General features: G+C 36.8%; 1 protein-coding gene across 35 annotated transcripts in view; it reads left to right on the top strand.

The window, feature by feature from the left end:
- The window catches only part of SORBS2 (sorbin and SH3 domain containing 2), a 487,674-nt gene that overhangs the window by 442,639 nt on the left and 21,045 nt on the right, over positions 1-23,990 (top strand). For 27 of the 35 annotated variants that reach the window (XM_072622632.1, XM_072622649.1, XM_072622633.1 and 24 more), the window contains 7 exons: positions 2,307-2,398; positions 5,272-5,318; positions 12,319-12,433; positions 12,543-12,671; positions 13,924-14,127; positions 18,183-18,971; positions 20,088-20,282. In XM_072622632.1, the coding sequence (XP_072478733.1) occupies positions 2,307-2,398; positions 5,272-5,318; positions 12,319-12,433; positions 12,543-12,671; positions 13,924-14,127; positions 18,183-18,971; positions 20,088-20,282 (1,571 nt within the window). The remainder of the gene's footprint in view (positions 1-2,306; positions 2,399-5,271; positions 5,319-12,318; positions 12,434-12,542; positions 12,672-13,923; positions 14,128-18,182; positions 18,972-20,087; positions 20,283-23,990) is intronic. The other 8 variants (XM_072622658.1, XM_072622659.1, XM_072622663.1 and 5 more) reach the window with 1 other exon arrangement.

The following is a 23,990-nucleotide window of genomic DNA, read 5'->3' as shown; positions in this document are numbered from 1 at the left end:
AAACCAAGGCCATGGGAATAATCAGGCAGAAGGAAGAGATAGAAACTTTCCCCTGTAACTGTCACTCTTGCTTATTCTGCCAAGAAAGTTTTTGATCCCCTGGTTGTTCACTTGTGTCCAATTCTACATGACTCTATGGACTTTGTCCATGGGGTTTTCTTACCAAAGATACTGGAGTGGTTAGCCATATCTTTCTCCAGTGTATCCCCATCTTACAGACAAGTAGCTGAGGCCAAATTTGAACTTATCTTCCTGATTCCAGGCAAGTCTAGTGCTCTCCACACTTTACCACATAGTTGCCCCATGATCCAGTTGAGGTAATGATAACTATTAACTTGCCAAAAGTCTCCTCTGAGTATAGTCTGATGCCAAGTCATGTGTTATGTTCTGTTTTACTTAGACATATAAATAGTTGGGTATCGAAATAGAGACATTCATTCTCCTCCATGCCCACATTAATGTAGAGCTAGACCCAAAGGACAGAAGAGAAATAATTTAAGTACCCACTTGGTTTTGCCCTGTTGATGGTGCCACAACTCTTTCATAGCCAGTTACTAAGTAGGTTCACCACTGCTTCAACACTGATAATAGAAATCTGAATTGGTTTGGGTTATTTTTCCCCTAACACATGACTGTAAACCAGGCCCATGCCTTTAATTTTTTATTGAATTCAATTAAATTAGCATTTAAACTCAATCAACAGATTCGTGGCAGGTCCTAGTTCAGAGACTCTTACACCTTTTTTTGTATCAAGGACCCCTTTGGCAATCTGGCAAAACCTTACGGAACCCTTCTCAGAATAATGTTTTTAATACAACATATTATATATAAACACATATAATATATTATGTACAATATATAACATATAGTATATAAAATGTATAGTATAATAATATATTATATAAAATATACATTGAACACAGTTATCAAAATATTTAAGCCCCCAGTTAAGAATTCTTTGAAGGAATCAGAGAATGTATATGTATGTATGTATGCACGCATACATACACATGCACACATACATTTATATACACCTGTGCATATATATATCACAATATAAACTAGATGTGTGTATACATGCCAACCATATATAGGGATATGCGCAATTAAAAGGGAACATAATATATAACACATGTATTATATATGTAATATATATGACAGATAAGAGTGTGTGTAAATTACTTCAACTGATCACTCTGTATCGTAGACTCCAAATAATGTTCCTCTAGGGTGTTTTTTCAAAATTAGACTGGATAGTGACTTCATTTTTACTGTCTCCTGTTAGTCAAACTAGCTGAATTTGCTAGTGGGATAGGGTTTTTTTTGAAAAATAGTCTTTTAACAGATATCTATGAGACTTGGGGAAGGAGGGAGTTAGCAGCAAGGTTCTGGAACATTCAGCTAATTCTTCTTCAGGGCTAAAAAGTTTTTAAAAAATTTTTAAATAATTTCCCTTGTCTTCACAGGCAATTCTTAGAACTGTAGAACTCATAAAAGTCATGCTAAGAATTACCAGTATTCAGAGTTCTGGTGGGTAAATCAGCATGCCCACTTGGTGCTAAGGTAAATGGAATAGTGCAAACATTGGCGGCCTATTAGCTACTATAATTGTTGAGTCAAGTTAAGCCCTTGGTTTTTTAGATAAAAACAGACTTTTTAACAAGAAATTACATCAACTGGGCACAATGGAATGTTACATATAACAACAGGGTGTTATATCTTTGGAAAATACATTGTAAAAGTCTTGATCATAATCTCTCCTTTTCAATTCTTTCTTTTATCATCTCTTTCTTCCCGTGACCAAAATATTAAATTACTGTATTTTAGCAAAATGTTCCCAAGAGCCTTTATTTTGAGTATAACCTCCAAACTTTCCTCTTGTAATTCCCCAATAGACTGTCTAATACTGATCTTTGGGTAGGAAACATGAATAATAGATAAGTATTAGGATACAAAATTCTTCTACCATTGATTTGGTATTTTCCCATATATCAGTTCATCTATTTTCCCATCTATATTCCCAAGAATCACTTTTAGTTACACCATTGTCGTTCAACATTTTTCCATTTAATTCTTGTGGTCTCTGATATTTTTATCTGTCTTCAAGCACAACCTTCTTGTGAACTGTGTGTCACAAGTGTGTAACTTTGAGTTTTGTACTCTTGTTTTCAATTTTGCTGCACATCCCATTATAAGTTTCTTATCTTTTAGAAAACAATCAGCCACCTTGAGAAATGGTTGGATTTGTTGAATTTCTTTTTTAACTAAACTGATAATCACTGTGTTCTTATCACTGTTCTTTTCAGTGGACCAAGAGTCTCCTAGAAGTTATTCATCAGCTTTCACCGACTTGGGTCGAAGTGTTCCCAGGGAAAGAAGAGGAACTCCAGAAAGAGAGGTAGTTAATTAGTAGGTTCAATAAGAGAGCAGGTATGAAAGTGCTCCAGAAGTTTAAAGTGATGTATGTGTCTCTATATAAGGTGACTAAGTATCTTGGTAGAGTTTAAGGAGGTCTCAGGATTCCAAGGTGCAATACATGGAGATGGGTGGAGTATCACAAGATAAGAATTGGCAGGAAGAAAGAAAAGCAACCCAGGTTTATTAATAGTATATATTATATAAGAAGGGGCAAAGGGATTGGAAATAGGTTAGGTCCTGTTGTGGTGTCTGGCGAAAGGGGTCTCCAGAGCCAGTAAACCTGATAAGTTTTTCTAGGGTTCTTAAGTGGATTAAGCAGAACCAAGTACTGGGTTGGGGGCGGGGGAGGAGGGACGGTGCTAATAGGAAACCTGGACCTAGGGTGCAGGTCAGGGTTCAAGAACTGGTTCTGATTCATGCCGGGGGGCAGGTAGAGGAGAATGGTGTCTAAGGGTACCTGATTGATATTCAGACTCCCTACCAATTGGCTATTACCAAAGACCTTATTTTGTCCAGGTGATTCAGGGAATTTGAACTTTCCCAAGGATCCTTCATTAATTAGGGCACAAAAGCTATGAAGGACCTTAGAATAAGAGAGACCAAGGAAGAAGACCTTGGTTCGAGTCCTGCCTTAAAACATCTTCATTGTGGAACTTTGAGAAAGTCACTTAGTGCTCTAGGCCAGTCTATTAAGGTTACATAAATTGAAGAGAAGGTTTCAATCTGCATCGAAAGAGTTTCTTTATTTAGCAGTTGATGATACCAATAATTCATAGACTTGGTCCCTATCCCTCCGTAAACCATTAATATTTGTTGCAGTTGTACTTATATTTAAGGTGAGCTATCTAATAAATCACTCACCAAATAAGAATGTGTCTGAAAAATCCGACAGGAGAAATGGTCCCAAGAAACTTTTCTTCATTTCCATATTGAGAGTGAGATGTCAGCCTGAGAGGAGTTAGGTGTTAGCCTGGGACAATAGGTCCTTTTGTACTAATTACTGAGGGAAATCACTGAGCCATAAACTTTCCATCCATGAATTATTCCTGCTGTTTGCCATAGTGACCAGAAAGTACCTCCTTAGAAGCACTCCTGCTTTGTCAGTGAGGTAACAGTGAAATATCGCTGGAAGGTTATTTAGGTGCAGGTGGTTGAACCCCAAAATGGTTCTGAAGTTTGGCAGTTTGTAGTGGGATTGGAGTAGAATTTGAGTGGACCCTGAGAGCCAAGAGCTATCCCAGAATATCCTCTTTAGTCTATGTGAGTCCAGAGTAAGAAGGCAGTTCAAGGGTGTTTATCTCTGTGAAGGTCCAGTTTGGTGAGGATCCCACTCCCATCAAGGCTGTGGACTAACCAGAAGGCAGCACAGATCCAGAGTCAGGAAGGTCTGAGTTCAAATCCTATCTCAGATACTTAGCTGTGTGATCTTTGGCAAGTCACTTAAATCCAGTTTTATCTCAGTTTCCTCATCTGTAAAATGGGGATAATAGTAGCACCTCCCTCCTAGGGTTATTGTGAGGATCCAATATGACAATATTCCTAAAGCACTTAGCATAGTGCTTGGCCCATTGTAAGTCCTATTTAAATAATAATAATATTGTTATTATCATCAAACTTCTCCTCACTATTCTTTCCACTTCAGAAGGATAACACCTTCAGATGTCTCAGCAGGGCACAGTGAGCCCCCAGGACACCCAAGTTTTGAAAAGCAGACTAACCCTTTTAAAAACCAGGTTCTTCCTTCCCCCTACTCATTTCCCCTAGAAAGCACCAGATGTTCACCTAAGTATTTTTTTTTTTACAAATGACAGCCTCCAGCTTTTAGAATAACTGTTAATTTCTAAATTACCCTCAATTAAAAGAAAAGGATATTTAGTGCTTTTAGGGCTTGGTCTCTGTCTTTTTAATGTTTTATATATACCCTGACTCACTTCAGAAGAAATATAGAGCTGGACTCCCATAAAAAGTATTTCTTATAAGTATTAAATCTACCCTCCCCTCTTTCAGTTCAAAAAAGAATGTTCCTTTTCTTTGGGAACTTCATAGGGGAGTAATGGAGAAGAAAAATGAATTATTTTCTGCACCTGGGGTTTTGCTAGATTAGACCTCAGATCTACAAAATAAACATACGGCCTCCATTTTTTTCCTCTCAACTCTCTTGAAATATAGTTGACTGAGTAGAAAACAAAGCAAATTCCATATATTCCATATGTATTCAAACTGGCATTTTTCACTGAATGCCTCATTGTGGTTTGGTGGGGTTTGGGGGTTCTTCTAACACTTTCCAGCCAAGAACAAGTTCACCTGGTACTCTTACTAAGCTAAAAAGCCTTCAACTATGTGCCTAGTCACAGATGATCCTTCTGTTACCCAAAGAGCCGCCTAGCTAAGTTGTAGTATAGTTGAAAGAGCACTGGATTTGGAGTCAGAAGACCTGGGTTCAAATCCTGTCTCTGTCACTTGTGGCCTGTATGACCTTGGGCAAGTCATTGAACTGCTCCATTTCTTATCTGTAAAATGAGTATTAGACCAGATGGCGTCTAAGGTCTCTTCTGTACCTTCCCCATGCCATATGTCCATGAAGACATATGATCCTCAGTTCAGAAACCAGGAGGCAGCCACGAAATAGTGAATCCACTTGATTTCAGCAACTCATGTAAGCTATCTGATAAAGCATCAAAGTGTTGGAATCTGCATCCAGGGAGGGAGGGTCCATGGTGGTGAAACTACAGACCTTTGGAAGAATTGAAGAATCTCATCTGTTTTCACTGATATGAAATTGATTTTCTAGCTGAAAAAATGAAAATCTATTTTTTTTCCAGGTCAGTGCTAATTGTTTGCCTTCCATTTCAGAGGCTGCCAGCCAAAGCGGTTTATGATTTTAAGGCCCAGACATCTAAGTAAGTAGTATAAATATTCACCACATAATTATGATGGATTTTTCATGTCACATAAAGGAACTACTGCCATAGTAGGATTTGCATTCAGCAAACCTTTCTCTGAAGTCCATTCCAGGAAATGTTTCATTAAGATTTTATTTGATAATTGATTCTATTTATATTTGAGGGTCAATGAAAAACATCTGGATATGAAATACATCAAACAAATTGGAGTCTAGCAAATAGAAAAGTAAGAAAGGAATTCAGAGGGTCATGGTCTCAAAAATTCTCTGTCCAACACAACTGTAATTAAATTCTAGGACAAGGTATAAGATCTGTATTTTTAAAAGGACTTTAGACAGGTATGCATAGAGTGCCTACTGTGTGAAAAGCAAGTTGCTGCTGAAATGCTTGCAAACACCTACAGATCAAAACCAATGGCCAATGTTAACTGCGGGCCTACTTCAAAGATGCAAAGATAATACCTGTTGTTGAGTTATTTCAGTCATATCCTATGCTCTGTGATTCCATTTGGAGTTTTCTTGGCAAAGATACCGGAGTGGTTTGTCATTTCCCTCTCGAGTTCATTTTACAGATGAGGAAACTGAGACAAACAGAGTTAAGTGACTTGCCCAGGGTCACACTGCCAATAAGTGTCTCAAACTGAATTTGAAGACAGGTCTCCTGACTCCAGGGCTGGTGCTCTATCCACTATACCATCTACCTGCAACTGGCAGAGGCTAATTATGTCTTGTTATTCTAGGGCAGGGATGGGCACCTGCAGTCATGAGGCCACACATGGCCCTCTAGTTCCTCAAGCACAGCCTTTTGAATCCAAACTTCACAGAACAAATCCCTTTATTAAGGGAATTTGTTCTGTGAAGTTTGGATGTAGTCAAAATGGCCACACTTGAGGACACGGAGGAACACATGTAGCCTCACAGTCTCAGATTGGAAGGAAGGAAGGAAGGAAGGAAGGAAGGAAGAGAAGGAAGGAAGGAAGGAAGGAAGGAAGGAAGGAAGGAAGGAAGGAAGGAAGGAAGGAAGGAAGGAAGGAAGGAAGGAAGGAAGGAAGGAAGGAAGGAAGGAAGAGAAGGAAGGAGGGAGGGAAGCAGGGAGGGAGGGAGGCTCATTTGCAGAACTCTGTAAACCTTAAATGCTAGCTACTAAGTATCCACTACCTACTAAGTATTCACAAACTACTAAGTGTTTACTGGCTACTTTGTCTACTACACATTAGGCACACTGGGATACAAGCCAGCTTTCAAGGAGTTTATGTGATTAAGAACCTATGTGGGGATTCCATTTATACAAAGATGAATATAATGCAAGATAGTTTGAGAGAAGGAAATATAAAATAAATTAACAACTAAGAACATGAGAAAAGAGTTACCATTGGAGGTAGGACCTAAGCTGAGTCATAGGAGTCTGTCTACCTCATTTACCTGATAAGAATGAAGACTCAAGAGGAAATAATGACTTACCAAAGGTCACGTACTCAGTAATAAGATCAGAATTTGAATCCAGATCCAGTTTTCTTTCCACCTGTTGATTCAATGTGCTAAAAAAAAATTTTTTTTCCTATGACATCAATTCTTTTAAGCAGTACTTGGGACATTTTTATCAAGTTTTCTGCCAAACATATGATAAAAAGATATTTTATTACATTATAGCTTAGGAAACGAAACAGCTATTAGGCAGTCAACAAGCATTTATTAAATGCTTACTTTATGCCAGGTTTTAGCTTCACACAATAAATAAAAAGGATGGCAAAGACATCCTTTAATAGAATAATAATAATCCTTTAATAAAAAAAGATAGCAAAGAAATTAACATTCTAATAGGAAAATTCAAAGCCATTTTGATAATTTGCATTTAAATTACTGTAGAGATACAACTATCTGGCATTATCTGCCTTAGCCATATGCAGAAACTGGATTGTAAAGTTTCACTTTTAATTATATTTAAATCTGACTTACGTTAAAATCTATAACTTGACCATTGAATAGTAAAACCAGAGAGTTATTCAGGTGTCATTTTAACCATTTATATTGGGATGATAAATGTGTTGTAAAAACTACCCTAACTGTTCTTCAGTAATCATTTGGTTTTATAAAAGCAATGATTGACTTGCTATAAAAAGTTAATTAGCCCATAATTTCTACAAAATTAGCTATTTCTAGGAAACACTTTCTATTAAATTATATTTAATGACCTTCACCTTTATTTTATGGACCTTAAAAAATCCATCCACACTGAGGCAAATCATACTGAGATTAAGGTTATAGCCTTCTGATTCTCACTGAGTATTTGAAATGCAACCCTGCATTTAATAACTATATCATTTTCATGTGCTTATCTCCATTATTTAATGACATAAGAGTTGTCACATGACTACATTATTAAATTTGAAGTTACAAATAATCAATGTCAACCAGGGTTGGGATTTTTTTTTAACCTATTTTGTGTCATGGATTCCTCTGGTCATCTGGTAAAGCCATAGACTTTCTTATAATAATATTTTTGAATACATAAAATGCATACACTTACAAAATAATCTCAGTTACATTGAAATAAAGTTAACTTTTTTTTCAAGTCCACAGACAACAAGTAAATAACCCCTGATCTCAACAAAGTATTAGGGCTGACTGGCTGATGTCACAGTTCTATGGAAGATTCATTTGCACTGGACCAAGAGTGTAACCAAAGCCTTAGGGGAAGTCAGCTTTGTTTTGACAAAGATCAGGAGGTGAAACTTGTTAGCCAGGCAGTCATCAGTGAGAAATCCCGGGTAAAGTCTCAAAAGGGCCAGAGGCAAAGGAAAAGAAGGCACCAAGTAAAAGACATATACAAGGTGTTTTAACCGAAAGTCTGAGATGGACCAGAGGCAAGAGTGTCTGAGAGTGAGGATAAAATCACAGTGGGCAAGAAAAAATGAAAATAAAACCGAAAAAAGCCAGGTTAAAGGAGTGATCAGAGCAATGATATTGTTTACTGTCTACCTGGGAGGGAGGGAGGGAGGGAAGGAAGGAAGGAAGGAAGGAAGGAAGGAAGGAAGGAAGGAAGGAAGGAAGGAAGGAAGGAAGGAAGGAAGGGAGGGAGGGAGGAAGGAAGGAAGGAAGGAAGGAAGGAAGGAAGGAAGGAAGGAAGGAAGGAAGGAAGGAAGGAAGGAAGGAAGGATAAAGGATAAAGGGGAAGAAGGAAGAAAACAAGCCTTTCTTTTTTGCTTATTATGTGGCAGGCACTATGCTGAGTGCTTTACAATTATTATCTCATTTAATCTTCACAATAACCCCAAGAAGCAGCTGCTATTATCATCCCTATTTTATAGTTGAGGAATCTGAGATAATTAAAATTTAAGTGACTTGCTCAGGGTCACAAAACCAGTAAGTATCTGAGGCCAGATTTGAACTCAGATGTTCCTGACTCTGGGCCCACTGAAAATTTCATCTTCTAAATGGGAAATGTTTCTAATAGGAATAATAGCAAAGAGGAGATTCTGTGTGTGTTTTAATATCTTCTGTACCAAAAAGACAAATGAACTGTAAAGGATTTTTTCCTTCACTTTATCTGAGGAATTTTAATGAATGAAAAAATATTCACTGAGTGATGTCTTTGTAAGTTAGGACAACTTCCAAATAGATAAAGAAGGATAGGTTGTTATTTATGAAGGATTTCTCATAGGGCCAATTAAAGCAACTTAAAGTGAACACCTGACTAATCTTGTAAAAAAAAAAAATAAATCTTCCTTTGGCTCTGCTGTTTCTTCAGGCTTCCAAAATAGTTCTTTCCTTTCATTCACTCCCAGACTTGTTGAAGGTCGGGTCTAATCAGGCTGCTTCCTTGTCCTCTGTCCATAAATGAAACTTTTCTTCCCAAGGTCAGAATTGCCCACCTACCTTCCAGCACCGTCAATCATTCAATTTTTGTCCTCAACCTCTCTGCTCTGCTTTATTGAATCCTATTGCCTTCCTTCTCAAAACTCTCCCCGCCATTGGTCTCACTTGCATGCCATTGTCCAGGTTATTATCCTCCCTCTCTCCTTTTTTCCATCTATCTCCTCCTTCCTATTCCTATCCCATCACCCCAGCTGAAGGATTCATTCTATTGCCTAAGAGATTTTTAAAAAATCTTTTTCTGGACTTGCTGCCTATAGTTTCTCAATACAGTAGCTGCTCAGTAAATGTTTATTGATGGATTGATGAACTATTCTGGTGGGGAAAATGTATATTAAGTTCGTAATATGTGCCAAACACTGCGCTATGCAGTGGGGATGCAAATATTAAAATTAAGACTGTCTTTGCCCTCTAAGAGCTTGTACTCCGATGGGGGAAAGAATAAGACAGTAGTGGTCAGGTAAAGCATTATGGTTTGGGAAATCACAAATTTGATAAGGGCAGCTATAGAGCCATCCATTAGCTTCCCCTTCTTCCAAATGAAGTGGTAGCAGTGTAGAAAGAGAGAGAGAGAGACAAATAGATGATAGATAGACGATAGATAGAAGATAGATAGATGGATGGATAGATAGATAGATAGATAGATAGATAGATAGATAGATAGATAGATAGACAGACAGATAGACAGACAGACAGATAAATGATAGATACATAGATAGATCTGAGAATAATTCCCACAGAAGAAGGTGGAAGGGAGAGGAGCATGTAGTTACAGGGTGGAAAGTGTTTGAGATAAATGCGAAAACCATGTTCCAATGGAGTACAGAGCTGAGTGGTTCTAAGATTCACATACCTAGGCATGGCCTCTGATGTTCCAGATTAGAGAATGGGGCAACTAAAACAGCAGGAGTGGCAGACTGGTGAAACCATTCCTACACAATACTGTAGAATAAGTTCTTCAAAATATCAGCTCATCACCCTTCTGCTCAAGAACTTTCAATGATTCACTGTAGACTCATTGCCTACAGAGCTATTCCAGATTCCTCAACTACCCATTCCAAGCCCTCCATACTATGGTACTGTGGAATGCTTAGATATCGAAGACACCAAGGTCTTCCACTGCATCCTAGGCCATTGCCAGTCCTGCCTTTTGTCTTGCCACTGAACTCCTACGACTTTGAAAGAGAGAGTGAGGCTGACAGTTTTGCACTACTCTGCTTCTCTTAAATCCAGTTCACCCCATGATGTCATTGGTCTCCTTAGAAGAGCAACAACGACAGTAGCTCTAGCCAATCTCTCCAGCCTTCTCTTCCTATCAATAGCCCATGTTTCTTTGAAACGGTAATACTAGCTACTGTACAACCTTCACTGCCTTCTGTATATTTCTTCTTCCTCCATATCCAACTTATTCCCGTAAGGTCTAATTTAAAAGTCACCCCTTATGTGAAACATTCTCCAAACCCAAATCTCTTTGCAATCTGACGGAGTCTTTCCCACTTCTGAATCCCCACTGCACCCATAGCAGTCCTTTATGACAGCTAGGTGGTGCAATGGATACAGCATTGAGTTTAGAGCCAATTCAAATCCAACCTCAAACAGTTACTAGTTGTGTAATTCTCGGCAAGTCACTTACATGCTGCTTCTTCACAAAATGGGAATATTAAAAGCATCTCCTCCCAGGATATTGTGAGGATCAAATACGAGGATATTGTAAAGCACTTAGCATGGTGTCTGGCACATCGTAAATGCTTAATAAATACTTGTTTGCTTTTTTTCCCTCCACCTTGGTATGTGCTGTATTCTGTCTTTTATCACAATAACATAAAGTGGAACAGAGATCTGAATGGCTCTGAGAGAAGAGCCGGTGAGGGGAAGAAGGTTTGAAAAACCAAATGTGAGCTTGACCTGAGGGGGCGGTGCTTAACCACTGGTGCCAGTCAAAGAAAAGAGGGCTGCCCTGGGTAATGTGGTCTTCTTGGTGGAAGTCTTCCAGCAAAGGCAGACCTCTCTTGCTGAGTATGTCATAAAGGCCATTACTGTTCAGATCTAGGTTGGACTCGATGACCCCAAGGGCTGGTCTAACTCCCTGACTCCCTCTAGAAGCTCCTGAAGAACCTAGCATAGTGTCTTGCAAATGGTGGAGGAAAGAGTGCTGATTCAGAGTCAAGAGAGCTAACTTTGAGCGAGTCATTTAATACCTGGGGACTCCATCTGTAAAATAGGAAAGTAGTATTTGTGCTACTTGCTTTGCAGAGTGGTTGTGAGAAAAGTACTTTGTAAACCTTAAAGCACAACTAAAGATGAGCTGTTATTATTAGCAGTAGATAATAAGTATTGGTTCGATTGAGTATTGAAAAAGTGAAAACTGAAAGCCAAAAAGAGGTTTTTGTGAAACGTTCAGGTTTGAAAGAGATGGAAAGCATAAAGAAAACAATTTGTAGCACCATCTTGCATACATAAAATGTATACTTCTTAGTAAGTTGTTGAAATAAAACAACCTGTTACATAAAATGCTTTGCAAACCTTCTATATATATATATATATATATATATATATATATATATATACACACTAGTTATCATTATCATTATTAACTAGATAATATTAGCAGATTTCTGTGTATTGAAATTTTTATTCTGAACCTGACGTTTACTTATTAGGCACTATTAGCTAATTAGACCATCATATTCACATATATATGTATATAAAATAAATATGAAATATGTACTTATATGTATATTTATGCACATATATGTATAAACACATTTATATGTGTATATTAATCTCACTGAGCTCCTTGAGAGCAAGGACTGTCTTTTGCCTTTTTATTTGCATTCCCAGAATTTTAGAAAAGAGCTTGACTCATAGGTGTTAGTTTACTGACTAAAAAAAAATGAGACATCATTTGGATTTTACATATGTGTGTGTGTGGTAGTGGTGTAGTTGAAATTATGTCTAAAATTATTTATATTCCTCATACATGTTTAGGAGGGAAATGTTTACCTACCTGGAATTGCCAGTGTGTTAACATTAGATAAGTTATATAAAGGGTTTGGATAATCATTCATATGGATATAATGAATTATAAAATGAAAGACCTAATCATTTAAAAATGTCTGTTGCAGGGAATTGTCATTTAAGAAAGGGGACACCGTCTACATCCTCAGGAAAATTGATCAAAATTGGTATGAAGGAGAGCACCATGGACGAATAGGAATATTTCCAATCTCTTACGTAGAGGTCTGTTCTCCCTTTCTCTCTAATGGCAAAGAGGTCTCCCTCTTTATTTAACGTCTATTTGGTGCAGAAATAACACATATTCATGCACAAGTAACTGTTTTCATTTTAGAAACTCAGCCCTCCAGAAAAAGCTCAACCTGCAAGGCCACCACCCCCAGCTCAGGCTGGAGAAATTGGAGAAGCTATAGCCAAATACAATTTTAATGCAGATACAAATGTGGAGTTATCCCTCAGAAAGGTATTAATTTTTTCCCTCATTAATGAATTCAATATGACTAAGTATTATTTAAAATATAATCAAGGTTAAAAATTTTGTATCAATGTTATATTTATTTAAATCTCAAAATTCAAATTCACAAATCAGTTTAACCTATTTAAATATTCACCAATTCATTAATGATCTTAAGATTTCTACCCATGAATTTTCATTATTCTGTTTTCATTCAAATCCATGCAAAGGGCAACAACTCAATAGAAGTGAATAAGTTTACATTCCTGCTTGTGTAATTTGTTCTTTTGGACCTATTTTCCTTGTTCTATAATCACTTCACAAAAATTTTCTCATGTTTCTCTGAAGTTTTTATATTCATCATTCTTTTCAACAAAACAGTATTCTATTACACCAATATACTGTACTTTATACAATCTTTCTCCAGTAGTTGGACATGTATAATTCTCAGCTTTTTATCATCTGCTTCTAACAGTGAGTTTTCTTATTTTGCATCTTTGCTACTTTTGGTGTTCCAGTTTGCATTTTTCTGATTATTACTTATTTAAATCACTTTAGAAGTCCTTGATAGTTGATATTTTTTAGTAATTGTGTTCGTTGCACACATATTTATTGGAGAAATTGTCTAATATAGGTATGTATGCATACATGCATTAATATACATACATGTGCATATTTGTACCAATTCCCTACAGATTTTGGATGTCAGACTTTGACTTACCAGGATTATGTGATGCAAAGACTTTTTTACATATATGTATATTATATAGATATATCTTCTGATTTGAGCTGCATTGATTTCATTTATTCAAAATATCTTTAAAAATTTAGCATAATATTTCTATTTTATCTTTATGATCCCTTTTGTCCCTTATCTAGCTGTAAAATTTCTCCAGTCCATAATTGTGAAAAATATGCCCCTTCTATTATTTTTGTGATATTACTTTTTAAATTTCAGTTTTTATCTAATTGAAACTAATTGTGACATAATGTATAAGATGCTGGTCTGAACCATTTTCCAGATTTCTCAGAAGTTCCTGTTGAATAAGGAGTCCCATTTAGTAATTTGTATCCTTGTGTTTATCAAACACTAAATTGCTAGGAGTATTTTTAATCATGATTATTCAGTGTTTATTCAGTCTATTCTGCTAACCTACTTGTCTATTTTTTTCTTAGTACACAAATAGTTTTAATAATTACTGCTTTATAATATAACTCATAATGTTTTTCTAGTTATGCATTTTGTACATTTTAATTACAGGGAGATAGAGTCATTCTTCTTAAAAGAGTTGATCAAAATTGGTATGAAGGTAAAATACCAGGAACCAACAGACAAGGCATCTTCCCCGTTTCCTATGTAGAAGTCATCAAAAAGAATGTCACAAAAGGTGCAGATGACTATCCCGACCCTCCAATACCCCACAGCTATTCTAGCGACAGGATACACAGCTTAAGTTCAAATAAGGTAAGAAGAGATAACATGATGATAGTACAATTTTTAATAGATCAGTTTTATATGGGGAAAGACTGGTAACTTAAACATATGGGTCCAGATCAATTATTCATATGTATAGTAATAATTAGAACATTATATTATAATATCAAATATCTTTGTAAAGTAGGCATTTACATATACCTTGGATAATAATATGAATTTTCTTTTGTCCTCCAAAGTATTCTCCACAGATACCAGTCTGGTGACCAAGAATATGGCTTATCAGAAAGGATGTGGTTACTAGACTGAATTGTAAAAGTTGTGATCACATTCAGAAAGGCAGAGTAAATGAACCGTCAGAGTCCTGTTTGTACTTGTTTACTCATATATTTGAATGGAGATGTTCTTAGGTCTTTAGAAACCCAGTTTGCTCATTCTTATAATGAAAACTGTGATCCAGACCTAGGGACACTAACTTATCTTGATTATCCATGATGGAAGTAGGATAGGAGACCTATGTCATGGCTTTACTCATTAGAATTTTATTTTTGTGCTGCTACATTTTGTTTTTTAGAACTTATTTTGTTAACTGATGTTTATGTTCAACAAATTCATTGCAATGCTATAGTTACCAAGTCTGTAATGTGCTCAGAGAACAAAATGTTGATAAGACATGGTAATTTCTTCCCTCAGGGAGCAGGGGCAAATTTGATAAACATAAATAAACTTAATATCCAAAATAATACAGGAGGTTCAAGTGAAGGAGGGGAAGAGACATGAAGACCTAGAGGAAAAAGTTTTTTCCTTGATGGGGAAATCAAGGAAGTTTTCATGGAAGAGTTGAGCTGGAATTTAAAGGAAGGGTAGGCATTCCAAAGGAAGAGTAGACATTCCATTCATAGAGAACAACGCGGACCCAGAAAAATGGTGTGTGTGAATGGGGGAAGGGGAGTAGTTCATTTTGTCTGGAGCTTCGTGTACATGGCAGGAAATGATAGGATAGGTATAACAGTGCCAAACTTGAATGCCAGGTTGAGGGTTTTGTTTTTATTTAGCAGGAAAGAGTAGGAATCCTCCAAAGTAGATCAGTGGAGTGGCATGACGATATCTGCACACATAGAAAATTAATCTGGAAAATCAGTCTGGAAGAATAGGATGGGAGATAAGTTAGAGGATGAGGGGGAAAAAATACCTTGTGAGGAGTCAAATGACTGCATTTTTATTTTTGTCAGTCAATAAACATTTATTAAGCAACTACTATGGCAAACCACACCAGTATCTTTGCCAAGAAAACTCCAAATGGGATCATGAAAAGTCAGAAATGACTGAAATGACTCAGCAACAAAAGAATTTCTACCTATTTTTCACTTCCATGTATACAACATTCTCAAAGAATTGAATCCAAGGCATTCTTAGTTTTTCTCATGTTAGTTGGTAGGGGCTATGTTTTTAGTTAAATAATTGAAATTTCCTTTTTCAATCAGGATTAAAACTCAGTAAATGAGGTGGATATGAAATTCAGTATGATTAAATTGATGAGGATGTAAACTTTGTAAAAACAACATCTTTATGACAGGACCAATGGACAGTGGAGTCATTATCCTAAGAGAATCGTTACCTTGGAGTACAGGAATGAGGGCTGTAGGGAGAATCTATTCTAACATGTACCTATAACTGGGCTTCAGGCACAGGAAAGACTTCCCTTTTTTTTGATATGATAATTGCATTATGATTGATGGTGTTTAAGGGCTTAGACAGTTAAATTTTAGTTTCTGTAATCTACTTCCAAAAGCTATTAAGGGATTTTCTCTGTCCAAGTACAGTAGTCCCTAACTATGAAAGAAAGAGAAAGGTAATACTCTTTCACTTAAAAAGTTAGTCTCTCAGTGGTAGGAAATAGGTGTGTCTGCTAAGGGAGTTAGTTTCATATTACTAAGTCTCTTTTTAAGGGGAGGAAGGAAAAAAAAACATTTCTGTGCACAGCTTCTATTAACATTTACTGTCTTACAGTATCTTAGTTAACAGAAACAAAACCAGACAAAGGGGAGACCAAGATGGGAAGGAACTGTAAAGCGAAAAACAGGATTAAATAAAGGAACTGAGGGTATTTAGCCTGAACAAGAGAACACTTAGAGGGACATAATAACAGCCTTCAAATTTAGTTGAAGGAGTGTCATATGAAAAAAGGATTTGATCTATTTTTCTTGGTCCCAGTAAATTGAAATACAAGTAATAGGCAGAAGCTGCCGATAAGCGAATTGTGGCTTGATATATGAGAAATAATTACTAATGTTTAGTTATCCAAAAGCAGATTGGGCTGCATGGGAGAAGGCAATGGAGTCCCCCATACTGAAAGTCTTTAATTAGAGACGGATCACTTGGGAGGGATGTGTGGAGGTGATACTTGCTCAGGTATGGATTATACTGGATGACTTGTGAAGTCCCTTCCCACTGTAAGGTGCTATGATTTTGTGTAAGTCATAATTTTCCTTGAATTTTTTTTTGCACTGAATTGTTTTGAGGCTTTTAAAATCAGATTTCAAAGTTATTTCCTTAGATCCCTTAGATTTCCTTAGATTTTAAAGTTTATATGATTGAGAATTTGATGATTATTTTAATAACTACAGTTAGATCATGCTCAAAAATTTTAAAATATTCATAACTATAGTCTGAAGAAACACCTGTTGGAATTTTCATGAGTTGGTGGATTAAAAACAAGAACAATTCATCATTTGTTGATCAACCTACTGGTGATGAACCCTTTAGACTTAGCTAGGTTGGTGCTCCGCCTATATTCAAAATCTTTCCAGTGTGGTAGGACCTCCCACAGTTTCAAAGTTCTGAAATATCCTTCAAGAACCCAAGTTCATATCTATGCATTAAGGAGGCATCAAAGGACTTTAATGGAGATCATCCATGGCTAGACTATCCTATTAATATTTAGAGTAAAATATAGTCAAATGAATGTAGATTAAAGCACCTCTCCTTTTAGAGAATACAATACTTTCAAAGTGCAAGAACCTTAGAGAAGAGTCATCCACCTATAGTGAATAACATGTGATATTAAAACATAAACCAGAAAATACACAACAAAGGCCCTTATGTAAAATATTTTATTTTTAGAAACTCAAGGTACGATAAAAAAAAACTTCAACATTCTTTATCCTTAGTTAAGATCATTTATAGGTATAAACATGGCATTTTCTTTCTTTTCCATCACCACTATAAAAAAGTAATATAGAGCAATATAGCAGGGACCTCTAGAATTACTCAATAAATTATGCTGCTGTGAAATAGAGCCCAAATTTATTCAAAATTTATACATGGTTAAAATGCAAACCTGTATTTTCTTTGGTGTGAACTAAACTACGTGAGAGTATGTCTTTATAAAGAAGTCTGAATTCTTCCCAAGAGGAGACTCTTGCTAATATGTGAATGCTTTTTTTTTTTTTTTTTGAGGGAAGACCTGAAAACTGTTCTGGGTTCCCTTGAATACCAGTTGCATTTCTCTGTGCTTTTCAATCTTTTTCATTTAAAATCCTTTAGTGAACAACTGGTTCAGAAACATTTTCAAATATGTAAATAGTTAAAAATCACTTTGAAATCCTAAGGTGAAAAGTAAGGAGTACAAGCACATTGATACTGATAGGTAACACATACGCTTAATAAATTACAGGAAGGGGTACTTCCATTCAACAGGTCTAGCCATGGTTTGAAGAAGTTACTTCAGATTTTTTTCATTGGACTAGCTAACTCAGAAGAGACCATACAGTAAATAGGGCTCTGAAGAGGTGATACTTTAGCTTTCTTCATGAACTCTGATTCACATCTCTCTTGCCTTTGACATTTGTGATCCTATCCGAGGCTGATACAATTTCACTTTTCAAATAACTTTCTGATTCATATGCTAATGATTTCATGTATTTGCTCTCACTGAGATATCTTCCTTCTAATCCAAAACCTGACACAGGGATTTTTTTGGTGCAACACTACACCCCTTCTCCATCTCACTCTCTGTCCATGTTGTGGTACATTATCTTTTTTTCTTTCTTTTTTTCCTCCTATACTTTTGTTCATGTGTAAAGTTGGCTTACAGTGAATCCTGCCCTCCTTCCATGTCACCTTGCCCACATTCTAATAAAGGGGCTGTAGAAGGAATCACCAATGAATGGTTGTCACTGACTATGGGGTTTCTACCTTCAAGCCCTCTGACCCCAACTCCACCTCCTTTTCCTGACAACTTCTTGGATGAATTAGAAAAGCTTGAGGCTTTAACCTTACCAACTGGACAGTCTGATCCAGGGATCCTAGGGAATAGCAATGTTCAAGTTAAGGTTAACCCTTCTATTACCAAGACACACGATCCCACTGAAATGCCATCCTCTCTGCGACTTCTTTCTTCTTCTGGTACCATCCCACCTCTAGCCTCTCAGTTCCATGATGCAGTGGTAATTCAAGATTATACAAAACCAGCTGAAAAAATATGCAGAGACTGGAAAGAGATGAGAGTTTCTCCCACTAACAAAGAAAAAAGAAACTTTTCAAATATTGGAAAGGTACCTGAAGTCCTGGGTGATAAGGTTGCCACTTCTGTCCAGTATAATGTGGGTAACTTGTCCCAAACACTCCCTGTCATTGAAGAAAAAGAAGAGGACCCTTATGATGAATTAATGGCAGTCATCCATGGAAGGAAGCCAAAATTTCCAGAGTCAGATTTCTTTCAGTATGAAGCTGATGTTACTGAGGAAGCACCAAGGTTATACATAGAGGAGGAAGATGAGGAGATGAATGATTGCTTAACCTCTCCAGTGGCAATTATAAATGATCCTAAGATATCTAAGGAAGACTGGAGTGCAGCCAGTACCACTAAAGAGGTATTTTAATTTAGCTTATTAATGAAAGAACTAACCATTACAATTGGATGTTCCATTTTATAATAATTAGTATTTAACACTTATTAAGCATTTGCTTGGCACTAGACATCAAAATGGGCAAGGAACTTTAAGGTTTTACCTACTAAGGGAGAGAACGGCATCACTCAGAATTTAGATAAGATGGCAAAATCTAGGACATTCTTCAGCCATTATCTATTTGTTTTTCCTCATCTGTACATCCAGAAAGCAAACTTGCCCATCATCTTCCAAGGATGATCCCAATTGCCTTCTAATTCTGACTGCCACTGGGCCCATGGTTAAAGGCCTCCCAGCAAGATGCCTTTTGCATTCAGTGATTCTGTTTGCTGATTTCGCACATAGAAAGAAGGGTACAACATGTCCACAAAAGTAAATACAAGTAAATTTGGTAGTGTGGAAATACTCACTGTTGGGGAACCAGGAAAGGAATCATGTATGTGGTGATGTCTGAGATAAGCTTTGGGGGAAATTAGATCATCTGAGGGGTGGATGTAAGGAGAATTAAGGTTAAAAGACAGTCTCTGACTTTAAGGAGCTTATGTTCTATTAAGGGGAGGTGGGACGCTAACTATAAAACAAGGTCAAATATGAACATAAGAAAAATGAAAATCATAGGAGTCAAAATGTTTGGACTAGACATTCTCTGATATCCCTTCCCTCTCTAATAATCTATGAGTCTAGACAGAAACTCCCCAGAAGAGACACCTGGATGCATAGACTTTAAGACCTAGAAGGGGACCTAAATGTTGAGTGCTAAACTTTACCAGCTCCTTCTCTATTCATTCAGAGTTAACTGTATTACGGTAAACATTCATATTGCTAACTTTTCCAGACTTTTATGTTAGAAAGACCCATTCTCAAAGGCTTTCTAGAAAATTGAAATAGGATTAAAGGATAGGTAACTTTGGGTTTTTTTGGTCCTCAGGCCATAGAAAAATTCCTGTTGGGAATTGTAATATTAACATACCCACACATCAATGCTTCATTATTAGGGTGTTGGGATTAGGGGTGAACATCGAGCATGAACAATGACAACTGAATAGTATGCTGACTTCTTGTCTTTTTAAAATATTTAAGCCAGCGCCATTTTCTCCAGAAGATGAAGGGATTACAGCTTCCCCTTGCCGCCTTTCCACTAGCCCTCCATTTCATTCTACTTTGGCACCCATCTCTGACTCTCTCTCTATACTCCCTGGTTCTGCCCAGACCCATTCACCTCCTCTCCTTACCAAATTTTCCTACCGACAAGAGACAATGTCACCCAAGTTAAAGGTAATTGCATCTGCTGTTGGGTGTGATATATTATTGCATGCCTTCCAGTGCACGTGGAACATTGCATATATTTTGTAGATTAATAGCCATCTCATAAGATCTAAAATCTACAGAAAAATTAATTGCTAACTTTTAACCAAATTAGCATGGTGTCTGCGGTGTCATGTCAAGAACCCTGGCTTTGAATCTGAGGATCTGGGTTCTAATCCTGGAAGTGACATTTACTGCCTATGTGACCTTAGACAGGTCACTTAACTTTTCTGGACCTCAGTTCCCTCATTTGTAAAATAAATCATTTGGAATAGATGACCTCTAAATCTTAGGATCCTATCTAAAGTTTTGAAAAGTATAGTGGCGGAGCTGTTCCTCTAAGACTGGAATTGATCCCTAAACTTTAAGAGAAGAAAGTAACTACTGGAGAAAAAAGTTGAACATTGGCATAAGAAACTTCTCATTTCAAGGCTATTAGTTTAAATCTTGAGCTTTATAATTTCATGCCACGTTCTTATGGACCCATACTATTTCCCGCATATCATTAGGAGCGCTTAGGCCTAAAGGCACTATAACTTGTGGAATGGGTAAGTACTAAGCAAGCGCTATTCTCCTTACTAGGTAACGGGATGGTTAACACAGAGTAGGTGCATAATAAACTTTGGACAGGTTGAAGAGACTCAGTGCTAACAGCAATAATAACAAGAGTGAGAATGTACATAGCATCTTATTTATTTACCGTATTACTTTATTATTTACTATTTATATAGCAAACCTTCAAAACATTTTACATACATTATTTCACTTGTTCCTCTTAACAACTCTGGATGATGCTAATATTAAGCATTATTAATAATTATTATAATTATATGATAATATAAGTAATAACAATAATGATAATATTATCAGTGAATAAACTGAGACCGAGAGAGACTTATTAGGTTGGCCAGAATCACATCCCTGTTATCTAAATTTCAGAGACAGGATTTCTAGTCCAACTCCTACATTTTACATTTGAGGAAACTGAGGCTTTCCAAGGTTGTGATAGGTCTAAAATCACAGTCACACAAATAGTAAACAGTGGAACTATAGTTCTAACTCATGTTTTCCAACTCCAAATACAGGCCTCTTTTTCCCAGGCCATGCTGTCTTGAAAGGATTAGGATAAGCCGAAAGAATAAAGTACCTATGGGGCAGATGGCAGAAAATCCATTGCCAAGTGTCTGGCACCTTCTGCCAGTATATAATTCCCCTTTAATAAATAATTAAAGTAAATTAATGTCTGATCTTGGCATGGGGGGGGGGGGTTAATTAAAATTTTAATTCAAAAGGCAATGTCACACTCAAAAATAGTTTTGTTAAGAAAAACTCAGTGGATTCTTAGAGAACAGTCGGGGGATGACTAATAAATGTATTAACTGTGAAAAATAGCTAAGGTCTCCATATTCATTCTTTGGAATTAAGGATAATGAGTACAGTAAACATCGCCAAGTTCAAGACACAATCAAAGTCTAGTGGCTGAGTCAGATCATGCAAAGTCTCTCAAATATTCTTTAGGCAATGTATTCAGAACACACATACACTGACTCCAATAAATTAATTTGAGTCATAGAAGGTAAAATCTATCTATTTTCACCACTAGACAGAGGGGAAAAGGAACACTCACAGTAATGGCATTGACTATAATACATATGGACACAAATTTTTTTGTATTTTTCTTTCTTAATTTCACTTTTAGTTAAAATTTTTACTCTTTTCATGGCTTTTCTTACCTCCTGGGTTCCTTTTTCAGCTCTATTTGAAAAGGGTTAGGAAATTATGCAAGTGGATACAGTTCTCTAACTCAGAGGAGAGAATGTGCTACATATGAGACTATTAAGGGAAAACCCTGATGGAAAATGGATTTAGTCCTATGCAAAGAACAGCTGGCTTCCCTCTGGGTCCCCTACTTTTCTGGGTTTATAAAGTCATATAATTCCCATATTATCAACAAGTACAATAAGCTTGCTTGTCTTATTTAAATAAAAGCATTCCATAGCAAAACTAGCATTTTCTGAATTACAAAGTACTGAAACATACATTTAAATGTGTAGTGCAGGGGATAAAATCTGCAATCTTGAACATCATCCCCAAGGTACTCTTTCCCTTGATAAAGCCAGCTCTCTGCTACCTGGTAATCTTTTCCTTCTGTATAACAGGAAGACATTGGATCACTTGAATCACTAAGAGTTCAGGCTGGAATGGACTGCAGAAGCCATCTGGTCCAACATCCTCATCTTAAAGATAGGGAAACTGAGCCCCAACACCCATGATTCCATTGTCTCTCCTACCGCTGAGCAAAAGAGATTTAGATTACTTGCAGCTAAATCATGCTAGAATCTTGCTGTAGATGAAGTACTAATCAATGGATCTTAGACCTCTTTTGGGCAGCTAGATGGACAGTGGATAGACCACTTTCTTCAAGTCTGGAAGATTCATCTTCATGAGTTCAAATCCAGTCTCAAATGTTTACTAGCTATTTGATCCTGGGCAAGTCATAACATTATTGGCCTCAGTTTCCTCATCTGTAAAGAGAGCAGGAGAAGAAAATGGCAAACCACTCCACTATCTTTGCCAAGAATACCCTAAATGGGGTCACAAAGCATCAGACATGGCTGAAAAATAACTGAACAACAATATCCAAAAAAAATTTTTAAAGCATTTGGGGAGAATTGGATGACAAGGTCCCTCACTACAGAACATTATAAGGATGTCTCCTCTAAAGTATGGTTCCATGGATAGAACCTAGGAACAGTGAGATTACAGTCATGTATTCTGTCCTACTGTTTTTGCCTGTTACTTACCATCCCATTCTAAAATCTATACTGTCTTTCATAATCTAGCTCTTTTAGATTCCCAAATAAACTTTGTAATTAATACTGCCTAATATGGGGTGTCTCAAAATTCTGAGTGCAGTTGATAGCTTAAAACTGCACTAAGTCTTTTGGGACATTGTACAATAAACAATGTTTATAGGCACATCTTACAGCAGTTAGGGGTTTTTAGAGTGGTGATCAAGACAATATTCCTACAGGAGAGTCATCTGCTCCCAGTGTAATCCCAAACACATAGGATCCCCAAAGGCAACACCCTCCCAATATGGTTGCTAGTGCACACAGGAGGTATTTTACCTTGATAATGGGTCTGGCACTTGCAGATGGGATAGTACCTAAGTTTCTAATATTTAATTATAGGCCCATTATATTCTAGCCTCAGTCTCTAGACATTACTTCCAATTCAAGCATCCCTGGGTAGAAGCAGTGTTCTGGTCCACTGAAGAGAGATGCGCATTGAAATACACATTAACTCTCTTTTCCTCTTTTTAAAAAACAATTTGTATTACCATCTTTTATTTTTAAATCATCTTCATTTCCAGTTATAACACTTCCCCTCTCCTGTCCAATGAGTCATCCCTTCTAATAACAATTGAATGGAAGAATAAAAAAGCAAACCTATTATTCAGGTCTAACCAACACATCACTATTCGTCACCCAAAATCCCCCCACCTCTGCCACAAAGAATAAGGTTGCTTGGTCATCAAGGAGGAAAGATGAATCTAGCCTTTCCTAAGGCCCCTAATGCATGGTTCAAACCTTCCCCAAATCAATTAAAGGCATTAACCAGCAATTATGAGATTCTGTAATGTTAAAACTGAAAGATGCTTTAGAAATCATAGGC

This window comes from Notamacropus eugenii, chromosome 7, assembly GCF_028372415.1.
Source record: "Notamacropus eugenii isolate mMacEug1 chromosome 7, mMacEug1.pri_v2, whole genome shotgun sequence".
Lineage (NCBI taxonomy): Eukaryota > Metazoa > Chordata > Mammalia > Diprotodontia > Macropodidae > Notamacropus > Notamacropus eugenii.
The sequence above is the reverse complement of the archived record's forward strand: the minus strand, read 5'-3'. Positions and strand labels throughout refer to the sequence as shown.